Source organism: Macrotis lagotis, chromosome 1 (genome assembly GCF_037893015.1).
Source record: "Macrotis lagotis isolate mMagLag1 chromosome 1, bilby.v1.9.chrom.fasta, whole genome shotgun sequence".
NCBI lineage: Eukaryota > Metazoa > Chordata > Mammalia > Peramelemorphia > Peramelidae > Macrotis > Macrotis lagotis.
In genome coordinates, this window is record NC_133658.1 from 857,843,441 (window position 1) to 857,865,463 (window position 22,023).

General features: G+C 36.5%; 1 protein-coding gene across 13 annotated transcripts in view; it reads left to right on the top strand.

The window, feature by feature from the left end:
* LOC141508835 (peptidyl-prolyl cis-trans isomerase H) overlaps positions 1-22,023 on the top strand; it is a 215,584-nt gene that overhangs the window by 143,462 nt on the left and 50,099 nt on the right. For 11 of the 13 annotated variants that reach the window (XR_012474522.1, XM_074217810.1, XM_074217798.1 and 8 more), the window contains 2 exons: positions 15,693-15,829; positions 18,920-19,034. Coding sequence is in view for 11 of the 13 variants with exons in the window: in XM_074217810.1 (XP_074073911.1) it covers positions 15,693-15,829; positions 18,920-19,034 (252 nt within the window). In the remaining 2 variants the exon portion in view is untranslated. Of the gene's footprint in view, positions 1-15,692; positions 15,830-18,919; positions 19,035-19,223; positions 19,373-22,023 lie in introns of those variants that run through there. The other 2 variants (XM_074217799.1, XM_074217809.1) reach the window with 2 other exon arrangements.

Consider the following 22,023-nt stretch of genomic DNA (forward strand, 5'->3'; position numbering starts at 1 on the left):
ACTTTAGAGTTTGCAAAGCATTCCTAGAATCTTAATTCATTTGATTTTCTCAACAACCTTGTGATGAGGTAGTTATTATTAATTATTAATTAAGTTAATGTGAGGTATTGTTATCCTCATTTTACAGATGAGAAAATAGAAATTGAATAACTTGTCCTTGTTCACATAGCTAGTAAATAACAGAGGCAGAATTTAAACTCAGGTTTCCTGATTCCTGGATCTTTATCATAACCCTGGGGCCATGGTTACAAGGCCCCACAGTATCTGGCAGCTTTTATATTCTTATGAGCTATACTATAGTTTCTGCCTTCTCCAGTATGTTTCCTCCTCAAGGTTACCAAATCAATGGGTAAAAATCCTTCCACTGGTATTATCAGCACTCAACAAAGTCAGTATTCCAGAAACACTGTCCCCAAAGTCCTTTGCAGTAAGCATAGTGCCTACAATTGGATGAATCATTAATAAGTTATTATTGTTCAATTGGTTGAGCAAAAGTCACAGTACAATCAGATTCCATTATGAAACAGCCACTGAAGGACTCAGGCTGCCAAAAGACACATGCATGCATATATACATACATATATGAATAGATAAATGGATATTCGGCACTAAGCTGATGTAGGAAGTTGTTATGAGGGTTTTGTGTTTTGTTTTGTTTTTCAATGGAGGCAAGTGAGAGAGGAAAAAAGTAGATTTTTTATAAATTAAAATAACAGTAACAACAACAATAACAATAGCTATCAAGTAAAGAAACTAGAGGGAAATGGAGAAGTAGGAAGCTGCTAGAAGCACCATGGCACAGATTGGCAGTAGAGTCATTGGCCACAAAGAAATTATGCAGCCAAACTCCAGCCTAGAGGAAGGAACCCTAAGTCTGTCCTTTTATAATAGCTAATTAGGATTTATAAAGCATTTTAAGTTTAAAAAACCCTTATAAATATTATATGATTTGATCTTTACAACATCCTTGCCTGGTAGATGAATGTTCAATATTACAGGTGAGGAAACTGAGGTAGACAGAAGTTACATGACTTCCCCAAAGTTAGATGACTAGTAAGAATCTAAAACTGCATTTGAACTTGGTTGTTCCTAACTCCAGACCTCATACTCTATCCACTGTATCTCTTAGTTGCTCCTTAAATTAAAATTTCAAAATAAATAAGTTATTATTGTTTGATTGGTTGAGTTAAAGTCATCAAAACCATTTGTTTTCATTTAAAAAAAGAGAAGTGAATCGAATGGATTAGACAAAAAAAAGCACCAATAATGGAGCTCAGTAACTCAGTGTTAATAAACTTAAAAACACAAATTACTTAGGAAAGAACACCCTCATTAGATACAAGAACTTCTGGGAATCCTAGAAAAATCTGGCATAAACTAGACCTGGACTATATTCCACAATAAATTCAAAATGGATATGCAGCCTGAATATTAGGAAATTAGAAAAGAAACTTAAAAAATTAGAAAAGAAAGAAGAGATATATCCCCAAGCAAAAAGAGGGAGACAATTAAAAAGATAAATAAAATAATTTTCATTACACAAAATTGGAAAGCTTCTGCGCAGTCAAAATCGATACACTGAGGGGTGGCTAGGTGGAGCAGTGGATAGAGCACTGGCCCTGGAGTCAGGAGTCCCTGAGTTCAAATCCGGCCTCAGACACTTAATAATTACCTAGCTGTGTGGCCTTGGGCAAGCCAATTAACCCCATTTGCCTTGCAAAAAACTAAAAAAAAAAATGATACATTGAAGATAAGAAGTATTCAAATGGAACAAAAAAAATCTTTATGTCTAATTTCCAAAGCAAGCACAGAGGCATTGGTGTGGTGATGCCACTGACAGTTATTTACTGGAGAGCTGAGTTCTTGGTCTTTGTTATAAATGGCTCATAATTATAAAAACTTAGTCTGGAGTGAGAAAATAGTGTTTTATTAACTTTTCTGCAGAAAAGGACCATTTCTCCTATAGGGAAAAGACCCTGAATTGCAACAATGCCCAGGCTTATATGCAATTTGAAAGGCTTTCTCCATCCCTCTGAGTCAGCCATTGGTCTGAATCGTCAGGGTTACAGTCTAATCAATATGATGAGCCTCAGTTCAATGGGGGTGTGTATAATAATATGTATGAATCTCATTAAGCGGATATAGTTGCAGAGGACAAGGACCCTAAGTCAACTTTTTTAATTGATGTTTTACTTTTCCAAATACATGTTATGAAAGGGGTTTTATTGACATTCATCCATATACCTACACATATTTCTAAGTTACAAAATTTCCTTCCGCCCTCCCTTCCCACCTCACCCCCTCCCATCAAGTGGCAAATAGATTAGTATTGTACTTACTTATACATTTGAGTTAAGCATGGTTTACAGGTTAGCCATTTTTGGTATGAAGAATTAGGATTAAGGGAAAGAAATACATAAGAGATATTTTTTTTAAAAAGTGAACCTAGGAGCAGCTAGGTGGAGCAGTGGATAGAGCACCGGTCCTGGAGTCAGGAGTACCTGAGTTCAAATCTGGCCTCAGACACTTAATAATTACCTAGCTGTGTGGCCTTGGGCAAGTCTCTTAAACCCATTGCCTTGTAAAAACTTTAAAAAAAAAAGCGAATGTAGTGTTCTTCACATTCTGAAAGATTTTTCTTTTTGTCTTGTTTTTTTTCTCTTCCTCTGAATGTGGATAGCATTGTCCATGGCTGGTCCATGGGTTGTTCTAGTTCTCTGAACTGCTAAGAGTTGCTGCATCCATCAAGGTTGATCATCTCACAGTGTTGTGAATGTGTACATTGGTCTCTTGGTTCAGCTCCCTTTGCTCAGCATCAGATCCCATAATTCCTTCCATGCCCTAGGTCAACTCTTGACTGGTTGGAGCAGGCCTGATCTGATCATGTTGGAAGACCTCTCCCAGCTCTGTGTTTGGTTGGGGTCAATTCCTTTGTCTCCCCTTTCTTCTTACTTTCACATACTCACAAGTAGGCACAATAGTCACAGGCAGACCCAAGTCTTTGTAATGTATAGATAGATAGATAGATAGATAGATAGATAGATAGATAGATAGATAGATAGAGATGATAGAGATAGAGATAGAGATATTCCAGCACAGTGTTGTGAGGGATCCTGTGAGGCTTGGAGGAGAAAAGGAATGCAGAGGGTGGACCCAAGACAAAGCACCTGAGACCAGAGGCACCATCCCCCACACCCCAGATGAGAGGTGAATACAACAACAAAATGCTGAAAAATTTTTTAAAAATTTTAAATGAGCAGAAAAGGAGAAAGAATTCAACCATAGATAGTTTTTATGGGAATAGAGAAGACCAGTATTCATCTTCAGAGGAAGATACTGAAGAAAAAAAAGCTTCTCTTATGCCAAAGAGTTAAGATCAAATGATTATCTGCTCAAAAAGAATTCATAAAACTCAAAAAATACTTTAAAAATAAAGTAAGAGAAATTGAGGAAAAGGCCCCCAAAAAAAAGATTATGAAAAGAAAGTTAACTTTTTCAGTACTGAAAGAGATGTTTCCTTTCATCCCAGTGCTGAGTATTTTGTGCTAAATTTGGGTCAAAATACAAATTTCACAAGGGATCAGTTATAGTTGCTATTTGTGTTATTTCTTACTAACTCTGCTAAAAATGAACAATTTTAAATAACAAATAAAACTTGCAGAAACATGTATTTTTTCAACATAACATTCCTTAACAGCAAAAATCATTCCAAGCAGTTTTGGGGTTATACCATATACTGTGGCATGCACTGTTTACAATGTGGTCCACTGAAATCTCTCATGTTTTGCTCTGCTACTACACACCTCACAATCAGGTTTGTAAGACTTGTTATAATATGATGCTGAAAAATACCGTTCAGTCAGTTGAATAGGAAGACGATCAGTTGATACTCTACCAAGTGTTCTGCATGTAACTGCACACTGGTATTCTGCAAGGAGGCCATCAACAACTCTTTCTCTGAACTTTGCAGCAACAAGTGTTGCAGAGCTGTTGAGATTTTGTGAGCAGATAATATAAACATTGACAAGAGCAATTGATTGATGCCATTTTATAGAATTATAAGTGTATCCAAATGATGCCAAGTTAAACAAAGAGGTCTACTACTCCCATTTTCATGTTATATTCTTCTAACATAAAAGACTTTTCTGTACTATTGGGATTGACACATTCACAGATTACTATGTCACAGGAATTATTGGCATGCACAGTCTAAATGACTGTGATGTGCTTCATGTTGTGCCATCAGCAAGCAATCAAATTGTTACATAATTGAGGTAATTGCATTGTTGCTGACTTCTGTCATCATGTAAGCTAGCTGTGGCACCAGACCCCTATAAATCAACATTTCTTGCCTACCACACACAGTCCCTGCAGTCAACTTCATTTGCCTCCCTCACCAAAAGAGTTAACCAACTAGAAAAGAAGATCCAAAATCTTAAAAGAAGGAAATTACTCCTTGAAAATTAGAATTGGGCAAGGAGAAACAAGAGATCAAGAAAAAAGAAAATATAAGAAAAATTAGACTTCCTGAAAGCTATGATCTAAAAAAAAATTTATATAATAATAATAATAATAATACAAGAAATAATTGAAGAAAATCTTTTACAATGTTAGAACAACAGGGAAAAGTAGAAATAAAAAAATTCTCCAATCACCACCTGAAAGAAATCCTAGGAAGAAAATTGAAAGGAATATCATAGTCAAATTTCAAAACCTCCAGGTAAAGGAAAAAATATTGATAGCAACAAGAAAAAAACAATTCAAATATTCAAATATGGTGGACCTACAACTAGAATTATGCAAGAGCTTGCAGTAGCTACCTTAAAAGACCTTAGGTCTTGACACAGTACATATCAAAGAGCAAAAGAAATGAAATTGCAACCAAAAATATACTCACCAAAGTTAAACATAATCTTAAACAATGACCAAAAAATGGCCATTCCAAGAATTGCCAGACTTTCGGGAATTTGTTGGTAAAAGACCTGAACTGAATAGAAAATTTGAAATATGAGATCCAAGAAAAATTTTTGGTAAACATCAAGAAAAGGAACTCAATAAGGATAAAGTGTTCACTGTTAATATATGGAAATGTAAATCATATGTCCAAGATTGTTATTAGTAATTGGATAGTTCAAAGGAAAGACTGGAGTAGAGTTGAGTAGGATGGGATTCTAAAAAGTAAAATGGTATTGGAAAAGATTAAAAAAAGTTATCTTATGCAAATGATGTATGAGAGAAAAAAATTGATACAGAAGAATTAGATGGGAAAGCAGAACGAAACCTACTCTCATCCAGAATGGATTAAAGAGGGAACCACACACACACACACACGTATATATGCATGTATATATACATAATACATACTGTGAACCCCCAAACTATAAAAAAAAACTTTAAAATATAGGATTAAAACAAAATCGACAGATTTATAGATTAGACATGAAGTTGTATTCTCTGGGATTTACCCTCTAAACCTGAAGGTGGAGCCTATTTAAGAAAATGACCACGTTTCAACTGGGAAAGAGTTGAGTTTTGTACTGAAACAGAAAATAGGGAAATATGTCCTTTGTGGCCCAGCCATAAAAGTTACGCAATATCTCTGCCCAAAACTGTTCCTCAAAGATTATCATCCTTGTACAATACTATCTGATCTTTTGTTGTCTCTCTTGGCAAGACAGTCTCCCAGGATCCTTATCATTGTTCTCCCAAGTTTGTCATTAACAAAGGGAAAGATACTTAGGGGTCTGTAATTTCTTGCTAACTGATATATGAAGCTGAGTACTTTCTAAGGAAATTGATCTTTTACCAAGATTTTTAGTTTAGAGAAATTATTATACTTTGACAGCGATGATGATTGTCCTTCATTTTCGAAAAAGACCATGACATCATATGCCATGACATGAATGTGAATTGGATTTGAGTGAGGGGATGCTGTGCTAAGTCACCAACCTCACTTTCTTCTCTAGAGCCATCTGGGTCCAGAGGCCTGATATAAATCAGGAGGACTTGAGAAGGCCCAGGATGTGAAGCAGTCAGGGTTAAGTGACTTGCCCAAGGTCACACAGCTATTAAGTTTTAGGGTTGGATTCAAACTTCCAAACTCTTGACTCCAGGGTTAGTCCTTTATCCACTGTGCCACCTAGCTGCCCACTTTGACAATACATTTATATAATAAAAATCATTTAAATTATGAAAGAAATAAGAGTAGGAGATTTGGGGGTACTGAATTAGAGGATGAGGGAACAGTTTAGTGGTTTATATTGAAGAGTGTGTAAGGGAGGGATTCTTGGAAGGGCAAGGTATCTAGTAGAAAGTAAAGCTGAGGAGTAAGGAGGGGTTGTTACTTTCAGGAAATGTTATAAAAATGAGAAATAGACAAAAACAAAATAAAAATCAGAGAGAGAATTTATTGTTTAAAAAAAGCGGGAATAGTAATCATGATCTCAGATAAAATTAAAACTAAAGTAGATTTAATCAAAAGAGAAAAAATAGGGAAACTATATGTCCAGCGTCATTAATCGACATTGTTTTAGACTATTTAAAATAACTAGTCATATAAGGAGATATATTGCTAGAGAAATGAAGAGTTTGTGGATTTAGAAAACTATGTAAAACTTGGACTAATGTAGGAAATTGCTGTGTACCTTCAGATAATTGGAGGATAAGTGGAAATAAAGCATAGTACAGCCTTACATTTATGTTTATAAACATATGTGTGTGTGTGTGTGTGTGTGTGTGTGTATATATATATATATATATGAACATGATCATAGATATCTATGGATATGTATGTGTGATGTATCTTTGTATATACATATATATGTATATACACACACACATGAATATACAAACACTGCCCTGCAAGAAAAGATGCTTCTAAGTGACCCTCTCCTCCAGTGAAACAGAGACTATCTGTCCGTCTCACCAGTAACTCACCAAACGGTGCAGAACTACTCGCCAAGCCTAGTTGCTCATTGTTGGACCTTGATTGCATCAGATGATATTTGTCCTTTGTTCATGAAAAAGACCATGACATCAGGGAGGTGACGCCATGACAAGCACATGAATTGATTTGACTGATGGGGCTATGCTAAATCACCAGCCTCACTTTCTCCTCCAGGGACATCTGGGTCCAGTGGCCAGATATGGATCAGGACAACTGGAAGTGACCCTGGATGCGAGGCAATGAGGGTTAAGTGTCAAGGTTGTACAGTTAGTAAATGTCAAGTGTCTGAGTTTGGATTCAAACTCCCATCCTCCTGACTCCAAGGCCAGTGATCTACCACTGCACCACCTAGCTGCTGATAGGTTCAGATTGAATGTAAATAGCAGTGGTTTCTGATTTGGCCAGAAACCCTGAGGGCCTCCCCTCCCAGTCTGATTTTTTTTTTTACTATGAAAAAGAGCTATTCTTTGCTTCATTTTTTACTTAACTTGCCTTAACCACTGAGAAGTATTTAGGGTCTTGCCCTCCTAGTTTAATTTTTTTTAATTATGAAAAAAGACTAATTTTTACTTCATTTCTTTTTTTTTCCTTAGGTTTTTGCAAAGTAAATGAGGTTAAGTGGCTTGCCCAAGGCCACATAGCTAGGTAATTATTAAGTGTCTGAGGCCAGGTACTCCTTACTCCAGGACTGGTGCTTTATCCACTGCACCACCTAGCCACCCCAACTTCATTTCTTACTTACCTGTCTTAACCCCATTGCCTTGCAAAAAATAATTAAAATAAAATAAAATATTGCATTCAATAATATTGCATATATTGCTATAAGAAATCAAAAGTATGATGAATGCAGAGAAACATGAAAAGATCAACATGAACTGCTGCAATATGAACCAAGCAGGGTCAAGAAAAAAAGAACAATGACTATAAGAACACAAAACAATGGAAAATAAATGATGTAAAAGTAAAAAGAATAAATGTGAACATCAAAAATTAATATGAGAAATTACATCCCCCAACTCATTTGCAGGTAGAAGATGAAGGTAAAAGGGATCTCGGGGGTAGAACATTGTATATATTATCAATTTTTTATATGTTTATTGATGTATTATGTGAGCTGGCTCTCTGGGAGGAGGAGGAATATAAGGGGACATTTAGGCAATGTAAGGATAATCAATAAAAATTAGTTTTTAAAAAATCAATCCTCACTAAAATGAGTCCAGATCATTACAATATATCAATCACAACATTTAAACAATTATAATCAATTAACTTTTGCAAAGGAATATTCACTAAAATTGATCAAGGATCAAAGTAGAACAATATCCCAAACCTTTTGAAGCATACAAGGTTATAACCTGGTCTGTTATTTCTCTAATGCTCATTCATCTAAGAAAGGAAAAAGAATAAACACAAAGAAAAAAAGGGGGTGCCTTATGATTGTGGCCACATGGTGGACAGGTGGAATGATAAGGCAGCTACCTCTCTCCCGCCTGAATTTCTTGCCATAATCACCACCAGTGTAAGAGTTTTTAATGTGTATTCTCAGTTACAACTCCTCAGTCACTGAAAAATTTCTCATCACCATGAAGCAAGCCGACAGGAAACAAGAGTACCAGCACCTGGAAGCAGGGAGGAAATAGGCCTTTCCATTACACATTTTCATAGGCAGGCTCAGCCAGCCTTCATGGGAGTTGATAACCTGGCAAACCATATTGTTCATGTGATAAGGACTGCTCATTCCTTTCATGATTTATAATGAAGCATCATCTGTCTTGGAGAAGATCTGAAGTAAAGCAAGGAGGTTCATTGCCACCACTATTATTTAACATAATTCTAGAAATATTTGTGATAGCAATAAAATAAGCAAAGGAAGTTGAAGGAAATATGCAAAGACAATGAGGAAACTTTGTCACTATTACTGATGGCTTACTTAAAAAATCCTAATCAACTAAAATTATAGAAATTAAAAATTAATATAAATAGAATAGCCTCAGATGAGTAGTAGGACATAAAATAAACCCACAAGATAATCAGCTTTTTTGTACCTTACCAATAAAACCCAACAGAAACAAACCCATTCAAAATTAATATAGAATGTATAAAATAGATCTGAAAATCCATTTACCAGAACCACCCATAGGAATTATATGAATACAGCTACAAATTACACTTTTCAGAAATAAAGACAACTTAAGAAGCATAAATTACTTATTGTTGATGATGCTAATAAAAATTCTAAGTTAATTTACAGATTAGTGCCATACCAATCAAACTTCCAAAGAATTATTTTATAGAACAAACAAGATTATAGCAAAATTCACCTGTAGCAATGAAAGAAGAAAGTCTGAAGAGAAATAATTGGGGGGGGGGAGTGAGAAGGGAACCTAGACAAACTATATCCCAATGGTTTATTAAAAAAATAGAAGATCAAAGGCATAGATTAGATATACAAGATCCAAAAGCAATAGAACACAGTAGCATATAGTGGTCAATAAACTCAAGGAAACAAACTACTCAGGGTAAGAACTATTTGACTAAAACTTCTGAAAAAAATGAAAAGCAGTCTGGGAGAAATTTGGCCTAGCCCTAGATCAGTATCTCATATCATGTATCACAATCAGCTCCAAGTATACACATTACCTAGACATATTATAAGAGAGAAAAGAATGGAAAGAAAGACTTTTCACAGTTTGGATGAAGGGAGAACTCAACTTACATATAAAGAATAGAGAATTCATACAGTAAAACATAAAATAGATAATTTTGATTACACAGAATCAAAAAAGTTTTCCATAAAGCAATACCTTTAAAACTAGAAGAGAGGGGTGGCTAGGTGGCATAGTGGATAAGGCACCGGCCTTGGAGTCAAGAGTACTTGGGTTCAAATCCGGTCTCAGACACTTAATAATTACCTAGCTGTGTGGCCTTGGGCAAGTCACTTAACCCCGTTTGCCTTGCAAAAAAACCCCCTAAAACTAGAAGAGAAACAATATGTGTGAGTATATATATATATATATATATATATATGATGAATGGAGAATTGATAAAAATATATGATATCAAGAGGTATTCCCCAGTTAATAGTCAAAGGTGTAAACAAGAGTTCTCAAGGACCAAAAATTCAAGCTATTAATGGTCATATAAAAATGTTCCTAATCACTGATAATAATAGAAAAGCAAATTAAAACATCCTGAGATTACTCTTCTCACCCATAAGTTTAGGAACGATAACAAATAAAGAAAATTGTCATTATTTGAAGTGCTTTAGAAAGTTAGGATGTACTGTTGGTGGAGATATGAATTGGTTCAACTATTTTGAATAGCAATTCTGAACTCTACTTCAAAAGTCACTGAACTCTTGTATGCCCTTTGACTTAGTAATATCACTACCCCAAAGAGGTCAAAGACAGAGGGAAAGGATTCATATATACAAAATATTCATATATACATATATTCATATATACAAACGTACTTTACTTTTTATTCCAGGAAATATATGGAAATAAAATAAATGATCATGACCTAGGAATGAATGAAAAAATTATAACATAGAAATATAATAGAATATTATAAAAAATTACAAAAGGGATAGATTCAGAGAAACTTGGGAATACATGTATGAACTCATATAGAATGAAGTGTGCAGGACCAAGAAAATATTCAATAACCACAGCATTGTAAAGAAAAACAACTTTGAAAGACACTCTTATCGATTAACCAATTACAACTCCTTGAGAGAGATAATGAGGCATACATCCAACTTCTTGGTAGCATCTAACATCTTGGTAAAAAGATAAAATGGTTCTCATAGAGAATGAAGCACAAACAATAACCCTAATAAAGGTGATAGATTCTAGGTACAGAATGAGTTATACATTTCCAGACATGACCAACACAAACTGGTTTTGCTTTACTATACTTTTTTACAAGGGAAGGCTTCTTTTGGGGAGAGGCATGAAGGAAACCTCAAGGAAAGACACAGGAGGGCAATGATAGTAATGCAAAAAAAAAAGTGTCAAAATATTTTAAAATACACAGAGGAGATCAGAAAGAGATTCAGAAGGAACACAGAAAATTAAGACAGTGTCAATACTACTACATTACATTTAAGGTATATTAAAAGGACCAATCTGCACATTCACAATTTCACCTACAATTCTCATTATCTGACCTTTGTTTATGGAAAATTCATGTTTTTGATGATTTTCTAGTTCATAATAAAATTTTGAGATTTTTGTGTGTTTTTTTTAAACTGATGGGATCAGAAAGGTTTCCTATTGGAGATAGCTTTAGAGGTGAACAGTTGTGAAAGGTTGTACATTGAAGGTAGGGAAGATAGCTTGTGTACATATTAAATTGGGCGGCTACATAAGAAGACATTTGAACCAGAAACACTTGCCCTAAAGAAAATTAAAGCATAATTGAGAGCTTTAATTGAAAGGTGATATAAAAGCCACAGTGGTTAAAGATTGGCCCTTTTTTAACCAGGAAGTTTTCCCTAAGGCTAGATCTTTCTGCTTTAAAATAAGAATTGGTATTTACAAGGCATGTTCAAGTTTGAAGAGTAGCTATAAATGCTTGTTGACTTTCTATATTATCTCATTTTAAGTCTCATGATAACCCTATTCAGCAAGAACTACTGGGAGTATTATGTCCATTTTATAGCTGAGGAATCCAAGGTAGAGTGACTTAAATAATTAACCTGAGTATAGTCCTTAGTATCAGGGGCAGTCTTGACTTCCCTTTCTTTCTGATTCCATGTCCAGGACTCTGATCTTTTGTATCTTATTACTACAGTAAAAATCCATAGAAAACAATCACCAGTTTCTGTGCCTTTGTTTACCCTGGAAACAGAAATCTTGCTTTCCACTTATTCTTTAAGTGGGCATCTTATTTTTTTTTTAGGTTTTTGCAAGGCAAATGGGGTTAAGTGGCTTGCCCAAGGCCACACAGCTAGGTAATTATTAAGTGTCTGAGACCGGATTTGAACCCAGGTACTCCTGACTCCAGGCTTTATCCATTGCACCACCAGCCCCTATCCTATCTATTCTTTTTTTTTAAGGTTGTTCTTTTTTTTTGCAAGGCAAACAGGGTTAAGTGGCTTGCCCAAGGCCACACAGCTAGGTAATTATTAAGTGTCTGAGACCGGATTTGAACCCAGGTACTCCTGACTCCAGGGCCGGTGCTCTATCCATTGCACCACCTAGCCACCCCCAAATGGGCTTCTTCTTGATTCCTCTTATGCTTCCCACTCAACCTTTAAAATTCTCCTCCTATGAGGAGCCCATAGGCAAGGTTTCTCCACTTTGTTCTATTCAAGTGCCCCCCTACAAGGGTTGGCCTATTGTATTTTTTCATTTATTTATTCTCATTTTGTACAAATAATGTTTTTTTATACATTAATAAAATATTCTTGTTTAAGAGTAAACATAATACCCCCTCCCCCCCAAAAAAATATAGACATAGCAGGATGATCGTTGGGTGTCTGAGGCTGGATTTGGACCCGGGTGCGCCTATTGTATTTTGTAGAAAAGTGATGGGCTGAGGTAGAATATGTTATTTTTGCAGTAAGGGAAATTGAGGCTAGATAGAAGGGATAATTTTTTTGACTGAAGGATTTCAGAATCTCAAATTGGCTTTTTTTTATTGTTTAGTCATTTTTCAGTTGTGTATGATTCTTCATGATCCCATTTGAGGTTTTCTTGACAAAGATACTGGAGTGGTTGGCCATATCCTTCTCCAGCTCATTTTATCTATAGAAAAAACTGAGACAAACAGGTTGAAGTGATTTGCCCAGGGTCATACAGCTAATAAGTGTCTGAGACTGGATTTGAACTCAGAAAGATGAGCCTTCCTAACTCCATTCCTGTCTCTCTCTGTACTAGGTGCCTCCTGGCTACCCTGATGAGCCACTGTGGTATTATAATTCTGTAAGAATAGATAGGATAGGGGCGGCTAAGTGGCATAGTGGATAAAGCACCGGCCCTGGAGTCAGGAGGACCTGGGTTCAAATCCGGTCTCAGAAACTTAATAATTACCTAGCTGTGTGGCCTTGGGCAAGCCACTTAACCCTGTTTGCCTTGCAAAAAAAAAAAAAAAACAACCTTAAAAAAAAAGAATAGATAGGATAGGGGCTGGTGGTGCAATGGATAAAGCCTGGAGTCAGGAGTACCTGGGTTCAAATCTGGTCTCAGACACTTAATAATTACCTAGCTGTGTGGCCTTGGGCAAGCCACTTAACCCCATTTGCCTTGCAGAAACAATTAAAAAAAAAAAGGATAGAGTTGGGGCAGCAAGGTGGTGAAATGAATAGAGCACCAGCCCTGGAGTCAGGAGGACCTGGGTTCAAATCCGGTCTCAGAAACTTAATAATTACCTAGCTGTGTGGCCTTGGGCAAGCCACTTAACCCTGTTTGCCTTGCAAAAAAAAAAAAACAACCTTAAAAAAAAAGAATAGATAGGATAGGGGCTGGTGGTGCAATGGATAAAGCCTGGAGTCAGGAGTACCTGGGTTCAAATCCGGTCTCAGACACTTAATAATTACCTAGCTGTGTGGCCTTGGGCAAGCCACTTAACCCCATTTGCCTTGCAGAAACCTTAAAAAAAAAAAAGGATAGAGTTGGGGCAGCAAGGTGGTGAAATGAATAGAGCACCAGCCCTGGAGTCAGGAGGACCTGAGTTCAAATGTGGCCTCAGACACTTAATAATTACCTAGCTGTGTGACCTTGGGCAAGTCACTTAACCCCATTGCCTTGTTAAAAAAAAAGAATAGATGGGTTCCTATGTCCAGGATGACTTATATTAAAATCTATTTTAGGGGTGGCTAGGTGGCATAATGGATAAAGCACCAGCCCTGGAGTCAGGAGTCCCTGGGTTCAAATCTAGTCTCAGACACTTAATAATTATCTAGCTGTGTGGCCTTGGGCAAGCCACTTAACCCTGTTTGCCTTGCAAAAAAAACAAAACCTAAAAAAAAATCTATTTTAAAGAATGCTATAGACTAGGATTGTTGAATTTAGAACTGGAAGGAATCTTAGCATTTATATAGTACAATCCCCTCATTTTATAAGTGAAGAAACTGCAGTTCAAGGCTGAGTGATATGTCAAATGTCACTCATTTGGATTCTAAACCTTCTGACTCCTAATCTAGCTCTCTCTCCACTTACTCTGTATAGTTTTCTTGTTTAATTTTTTTCTTAATCATTTTTGTTCATAATTGCATTAGCTATCAATTCTGGGAGAAACTGCTATTTTAAAAATACCATTGTATTGGCTTAGTCATTGCTCCAATGCCAGAATTCTGAGAATGTGTTGGTTTATATTTTTATGTTATGGTTTATATTAGTCCAAATTCTGAAACTGATTTAACTTAGCTAAATTCTCATCTGTCTCCCATTTTCTTAAAAAGAATACAGATAGCAGCTAGGTGACACAGAGCTAAATATGGAGAACTTACACTAAGGGATTGGTCATTGGGTGATTAATTTTTTTGGCTACCAGAATTCATGAAATCATCTACTAAGACCTCCTAGAGTTGTGATCTCACTCTTCAGTGTGTCTCACCTTTGTTAGCTTTCTCCATACCCACTCTGTGGCCAAGTTCTATTGATTTGACTTTTGTAACATCTCTTGAATACAGCCTTTGCTTTCCTTTGCTACTGTCACTACCAGTGCAGGCTTTCATAGTATGCCTAGATTATTGCAATAGTTGCAATTGCTAGTTGACCACCCTATTGCAAATCTTTCCCTACTCCAATCCATTCATTTAAAGTGATTTTCCTAAAGCACACATCTGATCACATCACCTCATTCCCCACCCCTGCCCCTTTAACTCCACTGACTCCCCATAATCTCCAGGATAAAATAATAAATTCTCTCTTTGAAATTCCAAATCCTTCATAGCCTAGATAGAGCTCTCTTCCATCTTTCTAGTCTTAGATCTTACTCCCTCCCTTGCCCCAGGTATTTTTTTGATCCAGTGACTTCCTTGTAGTTTCTTAGACAAGATACTTCATCTCAACTCTGGGTATTTTCATCAAATGTCCCCCATGCAATGCTTGGAATGTTGTTTTCTTCCTCATTCCTGCCTTCTGGCCTCCCCGGATTCCTTCAATTCTCAGCTAAAATCTCACTTTCATCTAGAAGCTTTTCTCAATGACTCAGTACCTTTTTCTACTTTGATTACTTCTAATTTATTCTGAACATAGCTTTTATGTACATATTGTCTTGAGCTCCTTGAAAACAGGGGCTGTCTTTTACCTTTCTTGAGATCCTCAGAACTTAGCATAGTCTCTGGCATATAGCTGGCAGTTAATAATTGTGTTTATTGACTGATTAATTGACCTGCATTGGTAGAAATATGTAAATGGGCGAAATCATGGATCCTTGAAACACAAATATATATTGGAGAGGAAGATTCAAAATCCATACAGCAAACAAAATAAGAAAATTAGTGAGTAAGAATATTAAAATCAACTTAAGTGTTCTGAATAAAAAGAGAAAGCAACTCTGGGGGGAAAAGCATAAAACTCAATCACTTTCACTTTCTAGAAAAAAGACTAATCCACTTGAATAAAGTGCAAGGCATTGGGCAGGGGATACAAAGAAAAAAATGAAAAGCTGCCCCTGCCTTCCCCAACTTTATATCCTGCTGTAAACCAACATAGCTAAACCCACAATTTTTTTTCCATGAGAGTGATTCTTGACAAAGACTTGTTTGCTATCAGGAATCTTCTTTTTTCCCTAGGAGAAGGAATTCCAGGACCAAATCACCCAGAAGAATGAAAATCTGCTCCAGGAAAAGAGGCAACTTCTAGAAAGATTAACAGAGCAAGATGAAACTATACAAGGCAACAATTGGATAGTCTCTTTAGTCCAGAATAGGTGAGGATTTATTCCCACTAAAAATTTATTCTCCACAAAAATGATATTACTAATTAAGCAAAATGACAACTGAGACACTTTTTCAAGTCTTTAAAATATCCCACAATTTCCTGTCCTTGACAGTTTTGTAGGATCATAGATTTAGAACTATTGTTAAACTCTCCATTTTATATCCAAGGAAGTTGAAACTCAGAAAGGTTAAGTGATTTGTCAGACTTTTACACAGTAAAGACCAGAATTGGAATTTGAACATAAGCACCTTGATCAGATCCAACATCATGTGCAATAGAATTCACTGGTTCACTTTGGGGCTATAAGAAGTGACCATTCTCTAACCCCCAAACCCCTCTTTGGGATTTATCTTTATTGACCTGTTGTTATTCAAATATCCACAGGGTTAAGCTGAATTGAAGACTGGGGTCAGACATTCATAATTCCTATTTTGGTAGAACTGGCATCTCAGAGATCCTCTCTACTCCAGCTCCCTTAATAAGGTCAAGTTACCTGGACAAGTACTAGCTATGAATCCTGACACCTGACATGTCATGATGAACAGTGGAAAAATGGGAAAAGAACCTATTGGCATCAAGCCAGGTTGCCAGGCACTCCTGGAATTATTCTTTCAGAATTCCTTGAATAATATGCCTATATTTGATGATATACTTAGTAGCCTAAGGGAAGATGTGAAGGTTAATCTTCAATCCCTCCCCACTCTGCTTGGTGGGGAAAATAGCAGCATTCCAAAAATTACTGATTATCTGATACTAGGACAAACCTATTGAAGGAAGAGAGATGGGAAAAATGATAAAGAAGTATGGTAATTGCTTAAAAGGGGGGAGATTTTTTTTTTAAAAGTACATTTCCGGGGAGGCTAGGTGGCGCAGTGGATAGAGCACGGGCCTTGAAGTCAGGAGTACATGGGTTCAAATCCGGTCTCAGACACTTAATAATTGCCTAGCTGTGTGGCCTTGGGCAAACCACTCAACTCCAATGCCTTGCAAAAACTACTGCATATTATCTGCATGTGAACCACATGGGACAGTTCAGACACCAATCCAAAAGCAATCTAAAGTTACTATCTTAAAAAGTAGTCATAACATTTAATTTCCATTAGTTTGTCCCAGTGACATAATAGTGTCACTTTATAGGTGAAAGAGAGGTACAGATGGCAGAAATTAGGCTTAGATCAATATCTTACACTATACTCCAAAATATATTCTAATTGGAGTCGTGATCTTAACATTAAAGATTGTATTATTAAAATTACAAGAGAAATAGATCATATACCTCTCACATAAAAGGAGATTATTCTTAACCAAGTAGGAGGTAGAGGCGATTATAAATGTAAATTACATATTTTTGATTTTTTGAAACTAAAAGACTTCTGTACAGACAAAAATGCATCTAGGAAAAGAAGGGAAGCTGTTAAATGGAAAAAAATATTTAAAATATAGCAGTAATTAAATATACATGTACATCTATATAGTTATATATATATGACATTAGTATACTATAGCTATCATATATGCACATATATATTATGAATAGTGATTCTGCAATAGATAGGTAGTCAAAGGTTATGAACAAGCAGTATTCAATAGAAGAATGCCAAAGCATCACAGCCACATGAAAAAATACAAGTCACTAATAATAAGTAAAATAAAAATCAAACCAATGCTGAGATTTTACCTCATACCCTAAAAATTGGCAAAAATGACAAAAAAATAGCAATTTGGTGGGAAGATAAGTACATTAATAATCTGTTGGCAGAATTGTAAAATAATACAACATTTTGAAAAGCAATTTGGAATTATGTAAATAAAGTGAATAAATATGTCCATACTTTTTGAAGTCCTCATTGAGACTCCATTGCTGGGGTTATACCCCAAGGAACCCATTGATTAAAAAGAAAGCTCCCATATGCTCCCAAATATTTATAGCAACACTTTTTGTAGTAACTAAGAATTCCAAATAAAGAAGGCGCCCATCAATTGGGGAATGGCCAAACTACCATGGTATATGATTATAATGGAATAATAAATACTGTGCTAAAAAATAGGATGTGTGCAACAAATTTAGGAAAGCATAAAAAGATCTATATGAATTGTGAGTAGAGTTAAGGAAACAATATATATAGCAATTGCAATAATGTAACAATAACACACCCAAAGAAGCAAAAATAAAATTAAAGAAAGTTATAAAAATTAAGTGAGACTCAAATGAATAAATATGAGAAGGCACTCCCAATCTACCCCTTCATGGAAGTGGGAGGTCCACAGGTGAATGGCAGTGAAATACTTTTGGATTTTTAAACATTATTTGTGTTTTTTTCTTTTCTAAAAAAGTGTTTTGTGATTTATAAAATGCCTACTATCTGTCAGGCATTGTGCTAAATACTAGGACTACAAAAAGAGGTAAAAGACAGTACCTGCCCCCCAAAAGAGCTTACAATCTAATGGAAACAACATACAAATGAAAATTATAAAACAAGCTATATATAGAATAAATAGGAAATATTTAACAGGGGGAAGGCATTAGATTAAGGGTTAGGGAAAAAATACTTGCCCTTGGGAAAGAGAGAGGGAAGGATTTCATGAGATACTATGGTGATGTAAGAAGCAGAAAATATCAATTAAAAACTAGTTGTAAGTGGTAGAATCCAGCTCATTAATACAGTGCTGTCTTGAAAGGTAGTGGGTTCCCTTTCACCCCAAAACTAGATGGGAAAAAGCTAGATGAAAAAATGCTGGAGAGAATATCTCCATTCAGTTTTGGGTTAGACTTGGATGATTTCTAATGTTTCTTCCAATAATGAGCTCCTATGATCCTTCTATTTCTTCCACATTCCTTAGTTAAACCTAGCATACTTCTGCACTTAAGAGCTATCTGTTTATTAAATTTCCAGGCACCTGGCATTGATTTTTACTTAGTGAATCTGATGGAGGTACTGGAGAATTGTCCTGTCATATTGTGGTTCCCAAAATCTGGACAAGAGTCTAGGGCACCAGAAAAAAAAAATGGGAACTCTTGGAATTATCCAGGATTCAGACAAAAATGTGTAGTTTTACCTCTGGTTTATGCCACCCATAGAGTGCATGTACTGGATGAAGAAAACAAGCTTCTACAGGAAAATACCATTCGGCTTACCCAGCAGGTTAACCTCCTAGAGAGCATCCTCAGGAGTATCAAGATTCAAAAAGGGGAGGTAAGAAGTTTTGCTTCTTATTTAATCTTTAGTTTTCTGGGCAGCATTTTAATATCCTTTTGTCTACACTGTTCCTTTCATCATGGTGGGCCACAGGAAAAAACCTATTGGCTGCAAACCAGAAGGTCAGGCCCTTGTGGAATGATTCCTCCAGAATGACCTTCCTCTCCAAAAAATCTTTCTTTAAAGAATCATCAGCATCCAAATATGTCTACTGGGATCCTGCTTGGTTTCCATTTGGTCTGCTGCATTTTTTCATGGGTGCACCAAGAAGACAGGTGTCACCCAAAGGCATGGGCAGCAACAGGAAAGACTGCAAGCAAGGAGATGTCTAGCAGGTACTAGAGGCTAGGAGGGGAAAGGGTAGTGGGAGGTGCCCACAGCTCTTAGAATTCATGTAATCACAGAATTTAAGAGGTAGAGGAATTTCTGAGATTTCAATCTTCTCCTCAAGATTTTTTATAAGTGCTTATCTAGATTTTGTTTAAAGTTGTTTAATAAGGTTTTCCTTGGAATGGGAAGAGAAACAAGAAATCCTAGTTAGCCTCAGATTTATGACACTATTTTAGTGCTTGTGTTGATGAAAAACCCATAATTTAAGAGGGAAAAAGCTAAGGAAAGCAGTAATGTACTTCAGAATCCTAAGCAAAGGGGTGGCTAGGTGGCACAGTGGATAAAGCACGGGCCCTGGAGTTAGGAGTACCTGGGTTCAAATCCCGTCTCAGACACTTAATAATCACCTAGCTGTGTGGCCTTGGGCAAGCCACTTAACCCCATTTGCTTTGCAAAAACCTAAAAAAAAACAAAAAAAACAAACAAACCAGAATCCTAAGCAGAAAATCAGAATGGCAGCACTGAGTGGGACTGAATGGTTCCCCTCCCATAAAAATTGATTGACATCATCTTGCCTTTTCTTGTTCTCTGTGGCAGTCCTAGGCTATAGGTGTAATTCTAGAGAGGGTTAAAGACAGAGGAGAATTCTGATCCTGGGAGAGATATTAATCTACATTTATAAAATGCATTGTGCTATGTACTAGGACTACAAAAAGAGGCAAAAAAAAATCCCTGACCTCAAAGAGCTTACAATCTAATGGGGAAAGCAAATGGACACACACACACACACACACACACACAAACACAGCAAACTAGGAACAGAATAAATAGTAAGTAATTAATAGGAAAGGAACTAAAATTAAAAGGGGTTGGGAAAGAATTCTAGTAAAAGTTAGGGTGTTCGGAGTACCTGAGTTCAAATCTGGCCTCAGACACTTAATAATTACCTAGCTGTGTGGCCTTGGACAAGCCACTTAACCCCACTGCCTTGCAAAAACTTTAAAAAAAAAAGTAGGGTGTTAATTGGGACTTAAAGGAAGCCAGGGAGCTTAGTAGCAGAGAAAAGGTAGAATTCCAGATATGAAAGATAGAGTGAATGCCCAGAATTGAGAAAGTGTGTCCTGTTTATGGAAGACCTAGGACTCCAGCGTCACAGGACTGGAAAGGGGGAATAAGGCTAGATTATGAAGAGCTTTGAATACCAAACATTATATTTGATCCTGGAAACAGTAGGGGGTCACTGGAGTTCATTGAGCAGGGAGCTGATATGGTCAGACTTAGACTCTAGGACTGGGAAGATACTGTCCTTTACATTATTAAGAAAGATTGGATCTGGGCAGAGTTTAGGGGAAAAATAATGAGTTTTGTTTTGGACATATGGAAATTAATTTGTCTGCTGGATGTCCAGTTCAAGATGTCTGAAAGACACATAGAGATGTGAGATCGGAGGTCAGTACAGAAGTTAGAGCAGGATAGATAGATCTGAGAATCATCAGTATAGAAATGGGAGCTGATGAGATCGCCCATAGGGGAAGAGAAGAAGGGCTCAGGACAAGAACCCTGAGAGATATTTGCATTAAGAGAACCCAGCAAAGAAGACAGAGAATTGATAGGACGGGAACCAGAAGAGTTGTGTTGTCCTAAAAATGTAAAGAAAATATCAAGAGGATGAGAATCATCAACAGTGTCAGTGCATAGAGGTCAAGGAGAATAGGAATTGAGAAAAAAAAACTATTAGAGATCATTAGTAACTTGGGAAAGAGTAGTTTTGGCAAAATAATATTGAAAGCCATATTGTAAGGACTTAAGAAGAGAATGAGAGAAGAAAAAAGGGGAGATACCTATTGGAGCTGGCCTTTTGAGGAGTTTAGCTACAAAGCCAGAAGAAATCTAGGCTATAGCAGTGATGGAAGCATCATTTGAGGAATTTTTCAAGATGGGGGAGACATAGTCATATTGGGATTTTTTTTTGCTTTTTAAAAATTTTTTATTTATTTAAGGTAATGGGGTTAAGTGACTTGCCCAAGGTCATACAGCTAGGCCATTATTAAGTGTCTAAGGTCAGATTGGAACTCAGGTCTTCCTTACTCTAGGGCACTGCAGTGCTCTATCCACTAAACCACCTTGTTGCCCCCAACATGATCATATTTCTAAGTAAAAGTCAATGGGGGTGGCTAGGTGGTGCAGTGGATAGAGCACTGGCCCTGGAATCAAGAGTACCTGAGTTCAAATCTGTCCTCAAGACACTTAATAATTACCTAGCTGTGTAGCCTTGGGTAAGCTACTTAACCCCATTGCCTTGCAAAAACTAAAAAAATAAAAATAAAAAAGGCAATAAGCCAGTGAAGAGGGAGAGATTGAAAATAAATGAAAGAGGGGGTACCAGAATGGGTAATCTTTTGGGGGAGATGGAATGGAATAAGGCTACTTCAACATGTGAGATGGGTAAAGGAAGAGAGTAGTAGAAAGCATCTGTATAAGAGGAGATAAGGAAGAGGAGAGAAGTGGAAATTAGAGCAAATGAACTCATTTTTTTTCTGTAATTTTCTGTAATATGAGGCAAGGTTCTCAGATAAAAGAATTTGTCAAGGGTGTGAGGAGCCATGGAAGGTTTAAGGACAGGTCAAAAGATTTGGAAGAGCTGCTGTAGAGAGTG